General features: G+C 34.8%; 1 protein-coding gene across 1 annotated transcript; it reads right to left on the minus strand.

The window, feature by feature from the left end:
• Positions 1 to 4,933: 4,933 nt before the first annotated feature.
• LOC143587595 (glutamate dehydrogenase A-like) lies at positions 4,934 to 7,971 on the minus strand. Its single transcript, XM_077068842.1, has 9 exons — positions 7,772 to 7,971; positions 7,574 to 7,687; positions 7,200 to 7,421; positions 6,934 to 7,008; positions 6,512 to 6,628; positions 6,179 to 6,429; positions 5,464 to 5,539; positions 5,261 to 5,347; positions 4,934 to 5,119 (listed from the first exon to the last, which is right to left on the minus strand). The coding sequence occupies exons 1-9, from the start codon at positions 7,877 to 7,879 to the stop codon at positions 4,934 to 4,936; spliced, it is 1,236 nt and encodes a 411-aa protein (XP_076924957.1). The 5' UTR covers positions 7,880 to 7,971.
• Between the last annotated feature and the right edge of the window lie 1,344 nt (positions 7,972 to 9,315).

Here is a 9,315-nt window from a genome sequence, read left to right on the forward strand (position 1 = left end):
CAACTTGTTTCCGGAAATGAGCCAAACATCTCTCACCTTAGGATTTTTTGGGGTGCGGTGTATGTTCCTATTGCACCACCACAACGCACAAAAATGGGTCCCTAAAGAAGGTTGGGAATATATGTTGGATATGAAACGTCTTCCATCATAAGATACCTTGAACCTTTAACAGGTGATGTATTTACAACACGTTTTGCTGATTTCCATTTTAACGAGACAATATTCCCGGCATTTGGGGGAGAAACGAAAAATCAAGAAAGAGATATAGCATAGTGTGTGCCATCATTATTACACCTAGACCCAAGATCAAAACAAAGTGAGACAGAGGTTCAAAAAATAATACATCTACAAGAAATTGCCAGTCGGTTACCTACTGATATAAACAGGGTCACTAAATCTCATATACCAGCTGCTAATGCTCCAGCTCGAGTTGAGATTCCAAGCAAGCAAAACCATAATAATGCACCTCATGGAAGAAAATAATGACACGACCCTGAACCAAAATCTGTAAATGATTGTAAAAATCGACAAGATTGGAACAAATGGAAAGATGTCATGCAAGCTGAATTAAACTCACTAAACAATCAAAAGGTTTTTGGACCTATTGTCATTACACCAAAGTCAATAAAACCTGTAGGATATAAATGGGTTTTTGTGAGAAAACGAAATGAGAAAAATGAAGTTACAAGATATAAAGCAAGACTTGTAGCTCAAAGTTTTTCTCAGAGGCCAGGAATTGACTATGAAGAAACGTATTCTCCTGTTATGGATGATATTACGTTTAGATATTTAATCAGCTTAGCAGTTTCTAAAAATTTAGAGATGCGTCTTATGGATGTTGTCACAGCTTACTTGTATGGATCACTAGACAGTGACATCTATATGAAAATTCCCGAAGGATTTAAACTCCCCGAAGCATTACGCTCAAAGCCTAAGGAAATTTATTCCATTAAGTTACAAAGAACCTTGTATGGACTGAAACAATCTGGAAGGATGTGGTACAATCGTTTGAGTGATTATTTGATAAGCAAAGGATACACAAATAATCTTATCTGTCCATGTGTCTTCATCAAGAAGACAACATCAGGATACGTGATCATAGCTGTGTATGTTGATGATCTAAATTTAATTGGGACACAAAAAGAAATTAATGAAGCGATTGCTCTTTTAAAGAAATAATTTGAAATAAAAGACCGTGGAAAAACCAAATATTGTCTTGGTTTACAAATTGAACATATGCATAATGGGATACTTGTGCATCAGTCAACTTATACTGAGAAACTCTTAAATCGTTTCAATATGGACAAAGCAAATCCTTTAAGCACACCGATGGTTGCTAGATCACTCAATGTTGACAATGATCCATTTCGTCCTTGCGAATATAATGAAGAGATTCTTGGTCCCGAAGTACCATACATCAGTGCGATTGGAGCACTTATGTATCTTACTAATTGTACAAGACCTGACATTTCTTTTGCAATTAATTTATTGGCAAGATTCAGTTCATCCCCTACTGAAAGACATTGGAATGACATTAAACATATTTTTCGGTATCTAAAAGGAACTGCTGATTTAGGTTTATCTTATCCTAACGATTCAAAAGAAGGGTTAGTTGGTTATGCAGATGCAGGCTATTTATCTGATTCCCATAAAGCAAAATCTCAAACTGGATACGTATTTAAGAATTGAGGAACTGCGATTTCATGGCGTTCTCGGAAACAAACACTCATTGCAACATCTTCAAATCATGCTGAAGTCATTGCATTGCAAGAAGCTTCATGAGAATGCGTATGGTTAAGATCTATGTCACGACACATTGATTTCTTGTGGACTAGAGAAAGATCGAATTCCAACTCCTATCTATGAAGATAATGCAGCTTGTGTCTCGCAAATGAAGGAAGGGTATATCAAAAGTGACAGAACAAAGCATATACCACCAAGATACTTTGAGTATACTCGGGACCTTATTAAAGACAATCAGGTTGAGATGAGATATGTCCAATCTAACAACAACTCAGCTGATCTTTTCACAAAAGCACTTCCCACAGCAACATTCAGAAACCATGTCCATGATATTGGCATGCGCCATGTACAGACGATGTAACGACCTACAACTTGAGGGGGAGTTATATACTGCACTTTTTTTCCCTTAGCTAAAGCTTTTTCTCATTGGGTTTTTCTTTAGCAAAGTTTTTAATGAGGCAGTACTCCAAGACACCAAAGTTTGCAAAAAGTGTCATCCAAGGGGGAGTGTTGTGAATTATTGATGGATGACACATTTGTCAAACATTTGGCCACATGAACACTCCAAGTTAAATTCAATAGTTGAGTTTGTCGGTGGATCTACCTTTTGTGTAGTATATATAATACTACAATGAAAATGAAAGATCATTCCTTCTGACATTGAACTTGTTTAAGTTCTTATATTTATCCCTCCTAACTACAACATTCCAGTTTATAGATATTGTGGTAATATAGTTAAATTATAACAATTAGAAAGTTTTTCCAAATATATGTGTTAGGAGAGAGAAATACTTTTTATCATAAGCAAAATACTCATTTTAGAATTTTGGTACTTTTTCGTATATTGGAAGTAGAAGTAAGCCCAAATATTCCACCTCTACAAACAACTATACACTTGCTTATTATATTGCGGGCAATAATGGCCCCGCATAAGCCTTCGTAACTCCTTGTACAGTGGATCTTCAAAAATATGGTGGTGGTGGTGGTGAGTCAGGGCCGTCATCGAAAATACGAAAAAATCTCAGGGCCTGGGACCTGAAAAGTAAAAGGCCCTAAAATATAAACTCAAAATTTAATATAACTTAAACGAATATGATAATAATAAACATAACAAAAGTTTTTTTTAGCAAATTCATCTAACTAAAATTCTTAAACGTTAATGTAAAAAATTTACTAGCCCTAAGATTAGGGATTTTTTTTGGGTGGGGGGAGGGGGGGTGTTAGTAAATATGATAAATAATATTTGCTAATTCAGTAATTGAAGGTGGATCGATGTTCGATAATTATGATATCACATACTTTGTACCAGTAAAGATCAAATAAGGTAATCTTTTATCATTTCTTTGTTGTAGAACTTTAAATAAGGAATCCGAATAAAATATTTCAAACAGCTTAATCTTTTCAATTTGCAAAAATCTGTAGAAAATTTCACAAATTATGTTAACACAAAGGAACATACAGATGGAATAACACAAATTTATTGAAATGGTATATGATAAATATAATCCTTATTCGTTAAGCTAGGTTGATCTTAAGAGGAGGATAAGGATGAGATCAAATCAAATATATTATTATTTAACTTTTATTTATTTAAAGTTTATATTTATCTTTTATTAGTTTTCTATGTCTAATTCATTTGTGTTTGTTAGGTCTATAAACACTTTCAAAGTTTTTTTGGGATATCACGTGTGTTTCATATATATTTCTCCAAGATAGATATTTGTCTAAGATAGCGTTTGGTATGCAGGAATGACAGGGGGATGGAATGATTTATTACGTGGGAATGCAGAAAATGGTGTTTGGTTATTCAATTAAATGGAATCATCCATTACACATGGAATCCCATTCCATCAAAACCATTCCTTCCCACCCCCTCTTCTTTTTTTTCATTACATTCCTCCCTCACCCTACTTTTTCAACACCACCACCACTACCATCACCACCTGACCGTCACTGTCGCCACCACCACCTTACCACCAGCGCTACCACCGCCACCACCACTGTCGCTGCCTGACCACCACCACTATCGCCGCTACCTTACCATCGCCATCACTACCTATGCTACTACCGCCACGCCCACCACCACAACCACCCCGCCTAACCGCCATCGCCATCATTTTTGTCAAATTTGGTAAAGTTTGAGAATGCAAATAGATTTATCGTCAAATATGTTACGGGTCCAAAATGTTGATTTGAAATGTCAAAAATGGATGAAAGTTAGAATTTTAAAGATGATATGGGTTTCAAATTTCTTTTCAAGAACATTTTTGAAAAAAATCAAAAGGTTTGGGATTTGGTACATTGATTATTTATATCTTGACTACTAAAATTTAAGAATAGATTGTGAACACTTTTCAATGCTTATAGCTTGTATCAAATTTGAAACATTTGTGTCATCATTAACTTTTCCTTCAATGGTGATCAGAACGTTGTATTGGAAGAATGTCATGCAAAACCATGCTCAAATGAAGCAAAATATTCACAAAACTGTATGGGTTAACATGTTATTTTTTATGTTGTCAAACTTATCATAATCTTTTTTATGGTTTATCTCAGAAAAAAACATAGTTTTAGAAGAACATCCGTCGTTATAATTTAATGTTCCCCTTTCATTCTACGGGTTGTAATTTTATAAATATATCAATAAAGGTAACGCTCCTTCAGTATCTAGGATTGTATGAGAAGTCTTCTTCTTGAATTCTTTCAATTATACAAATATGATACTGACAATGAAAGTTTCAATAAAAGGAGCGTTCTCGGGTACGTTCTTGTACGTGCATTTTTTATTAAGTTTATTTAAAATGATCAGTTTGTGATATAAATAAAATAAATTTATATACACATAGTATAGACACAAGCATAGATGTAACACATTTTTTTCAAAAACGTTATGTAATTATTATTTTTACTTGTAATTTTATAATTTGGATAATACCGTGTGTTACACGGGCTCTAAAACTAGTAAAATAAATAAACCAAACAAATTATGAAAATCAACTTCGGATAGGAAATAAAAGGATAGTATGTAAGAAACATATATAACCCAAAAATGACCTTAAAATCTCATTAATAATCAAACATTCGTCCAGTGGGTTGGTTTTCTTGATTCACATGTTATTGAGAGCAATGGTTTAATTCTATGAATCACCGTTTGTTGACTAGAAATAAGCAAAAGGCAAATCAAGAGTATTTAAGACCCCCATCCTCTTAAGACAGTACATTTTGCAACCCGGCCCACTCCCAAAGTAAAGGCTCCCATCCGAAGGTTGCACTCGTGCGTTCGACACATGCTTTTAATGCTATTGAAAGCTCCACTCATGTATTTCTTTAGTTGGGCATTCACGTACTCCTCGTCCCACATAATATGCTGACTGTTCTGTAAATTCGATGTCCAAATAAGAGAATTTGTTAAGCAGATTTAGGAGTCTGGCGGATTGAAACTTAAGCTAAACTTGGATCCACAATTAGATGTTGATCAATTCATTACGTTCCTTGAAAATATGCATAAATATTATACCTGAACTAACTCGAAGTGGCTAACAGTCACACCTCCAGCATTTGCGTATATATCCGGAAGTATTACAACTCCTTTCTTCAACAGAATCTGTCGTAACAAAACACATACCTTTTTAGTAATACTTAATAATTATAAACAATAAGACGTGGTGTAAAAATTTAAAATATAATTCAAGCATTAATTTAAAGAAATGAAAATAGTACATCATCTGCTTCTGGATCGGTAGGATTATTTGCACCTTCTATGATAAACTTCGCTTTCACATCCCCTGCATTTTCTCTTTTTGAAGAAAGAAACTAGATTAGTTTAGAATTTGAATGATGAATGAAAATCACAACTTCTTATACCATGCCATGTGAAATTTGTAACCTTAACTAGAAGTATCTGTTTGTCCATTATTGTAACTAGTTAGGATCATGGTACTGGGCGAGTTTGAGGGCGAAAATGGGGCGATTTTGGGGGGGAACACCGCCCTCGGGCGATATTTGGGTGATAAGGGGCGGGGGCGACATCTGCTTATCGCCGTTCTTCCTTTCCTTTTTATTATTATTATATTGTTTGTGTGTGCTCTATATATATATTACGTATATATATATTGGGTCACAACACCATTACACCCCAAAAACAAATTCTCACCCCTTGCTGACTGGACGCCACGTGTAGCAATTCGCCCCCATTTGTAGCCCCTCCACTACACATAGCCTTATGGTGCTATTGATTTTGCTCGTTGAAGTTATTTTATTTATCTTTGTTTGTCCATTACTGTATACACAAATTTGTTCATATTTTTATTCGAAAAGGGTGAACAATTTTTCATTTGAACAATTTAATTTCTTATACTTTATTTAACTTTCATAACTCGAAAAAGTAGATGTCGTATCATGTGCTGTAGGTTCAAAATAAATGTTCCGAATGTACCTGGTAAGAACACCACTTGAGGCACACGGTACAAGTACATCACATTCATGTATAAGTAATTCATCTGCATTAATCTTGTCTCCGCCATCAAAACTACTTAAGCTTCCGTTTCTTTCTTTATGCTCAAGCAATGCTGGTATGTCAATACCATTTGTGTTCTTTAGAGCTCCAGTAATGTCACTAACTGCAATGATCTTTCCACCCCTTTCATGTATCAACCTAGCTACCCAAGATCCCACATTACCAAAACCCTGAAAGAGAGAACTTTTGTGAACAAAATCAAATATCTAGAAAAATAAACACAGCACTAGCTAGATGATGAACCATACATACCTGAACAACAAATGTCGAATCCTTGATCGACTTGCCATGCTCATTAAGCAACGCTTCGGTGGCAAACACAACACCACGACCAGTTGCAGCCTCTCTTCCCAGTGATCCACCAATTTCCTAGTAATTAATTAGAAACGCAAAAGTTATCTATCTATCGTTATGTACTATATAAAGAGAGAGAGCGAGAACTAGAAACATGTTAGTTTTAGAACAATAAATATGATAAGAAACACGGGATACGCATTATACACTTTTACGTGATGCTTTGAATGTGATACATAAGATGGCTAATTTCACACTTTCTTTGTCGCAACACTTTGATTATCTTTTATACGCAATGAAAAAGTGCATTATATATGTAGTTCTTGCATTTTCTAACATACTTTTGTTCTGAAAAATTGTGACACACACTAAATACTCACTATTGGTTTTCCGGTGACAATATTTGGCGAGTAACCATGGAATTTAGAGTATTCATCCGAAATCCAAGCCATAGTCTGTCAATATAATACAACCAAGCAGAGTTTGTCAGTTTTATGGTAAATTTCTTATTGAATTTCTATCATAGAATAAACAGGGCTTGTTGCCATTCATGGTACAAAAGTTGTTGCAAATACTTTTATTCTAAATTTGGGGTCTGCAATTGTTACTGTATGTATGTAATCACCAATGATGGAAAAGTACAAACCTGGGCATTGGTGCCCATATCTGGTGCTGGAACATCAACGTTTACTCCAATTGCATCATGAATCTTGTAAGTGAAGACACGAGTAAGGCGTTCAAGCTCGCTCATAGACAAGTCCTTTGGTGAGCAACCGATCCCGCCCTTGGCTCCACCGTAAGGTACGTTGACCACAGCAGTCTTCCATGTCATTAGTTGAGCCAAGGCGTTTACTTCCTCGTGATCAACCTTTAGAAAACAAGTATATGAATCAACTTTAAAGCTATTAATTGTCATTGCAAAAATAGAATGGTTCAAGTAGCTTTGAGTATTGTGTTAAAGGTATGCATACTACACATAAAGTAATTAAAGAATGATTGAAAGACGAATGAATTAACAACCATAGGATGATATCGAATTCCTCCTTTCATCGGACCACGAGAGTTATCATGTTGAACTCTAAATCCGACATAAGACACCAACGTTTCATCATCCTTCCGAATCGTACACTCAAACTGCATGAAAAATTCAAACATTAAACATTAAAACTAAACAACCAATATTATTAATAATATAAACAGTCAGCAAGTAGCAAATACCTTGATTTCCTTATGAGGCATCAGCAAACTCTTTTGGATCTTAGAGTCCAAGTTGAGAAGACGAGCTGCATCACGGAAGTTCCTGCTTGTCGAAGCGAGAGCACTCATGATCGATGATTTAGAAAAGACGATTATTCTGAAACAAACATACAGAAACGGGCAAGTTTAGACAAAGACATGCAAAACTTTTCTAACGCCCACATATAAAGTTTTTGAACAATTTTAAAACCACGTGAGATTCCGATCTAAAAAAAACCCACAAACAACACTACTACGTACCATGTGCTTATAGTCATCGGTTTTAGACGCGGCCTGACTATAGTGATTCAAGCTCAATAGCAAGGTTGGATGCTAAAACACCTATGTATATATGTAGAGAAGTTGGGGGCTAAAACTGCTAGGCAACCTTTCTAATTAATACTTTCAAAGATTCTAGTTCACATTCAGATCATCATATATAATATCCATACTATAATTAATAAACCTCAAATTAAGTTGTAAAATTATATAATTGCATGATTAAGCATTCTAAGAAATACTGGTAATCAATTTTTGCATTTAATGACGACCGATTACCTTATTTTCGTCTATCCTCGCTGCCGTTGCTGATGACGCTAATGATGTTTAGGGTTTTTGCTTAATTAATCGATTATGGAATCCATGCAGGTTCTGGCTTTATCTAGTCAAATCCTACAAATCCGGCGAATCCCACCACATTTGGTTACCAGCCTATTCCTAGTCATCAGGGATTAATGATAATTTCGATATGTTTAGTTATCAGGGGGGATTATTTAATGATCCTTTAGTTATTTAAATTCAATATCACTACACCTTCACCTATTCATATATTTTATTTTATTTTTATGTTCGAGTAAAAATCAAGTAAATACGTAGCAATATGCATGAATCTTGGTTGCATCAATCTAACACACTGAACGGTGATCAGACTAATTGTTGTGGATACGACAGGACCCACAAATTTTTCTCGGGTGAAATTTTTGGAGTCCTTAAAAAAAAGGGTCTGGTTCTGGGTCGAGTAATCTGTATATAATTTTTGTGGTCCGGTTCGGCCGTTCCGGTTAGAAACAAAAATAATCAAACAAAATATCATATAACCATAACAAGTACGTGAAACTTTATTATAAATACATACTTATTATAAATACATAATTAATATACAATATATCTAAAGTTGTTCTCTACATGTTTCATTTTTTAAAATCTAACCAACGCATCTAGTTTGACATTCATAGGCAAGTCTTTCTCAATAAAACAAATACAACCATCGTTTAAATACTCATCACCCATCCATTTACGCATATCGGACTTCACGTACATCATTATTGAAAAGCATCTTTCAACGCTTGCGGTTACGATGGTTAATACGAGAGCTAATCTCAATAAACGATACACCAATGCAAATGAAGTTAGTGAGCATACAATATTACAGAAACCGAAATATTTTCTTTTATGATTAAATAACTTACTCCATTGAACTCACCTGATATATTACTTGCACCATCATAATTTTTTTAATTTGGTTA

The sequence above is a fragment of the Bidens hawaiensis genome, unplaced genomic scaffold (assembly GCF_021521415.1).
Source record: "Bidens hawaiensis isolate Kalapana, Puna unplaced genomic scaffold, B.hawaiensis_p1.1 tig00035587_1, whole genome shotgun sequence".
Taxonomy (NCBI): domain Eukaryota; kingdom Viridiplantae; phylum Streptophyta; class Magnoliopsida; order Asterales; family Asteraceae; genus Bidens; species Bidens hawaiensis.

Bases quoted from the DNA above. Each gene is read 5' to 3' on its own strand.
- LOC143587595 (XM_077068842.1), bottom strand. From the start codon at position 7,879: ATGAGTGCTCTCGCTTCGACAAGCAGGAACTTCCGTGATGCAGCTCGT. The intron at 7,422-7,573 runs GTTGTTAATTCA...TGTTTTCTAAAG, and splicing joins GAATTCGATATCATCCTATG to GTTGATCACGAGGAAGTAAA. The intron at 5,540-6,178 runs GTACATTCGGAA...TTCTTCAAAAAG, and splicing joins TCAAGTGGTGTTCTTACCAG to AGAAAATGCAGGGGATGTGA.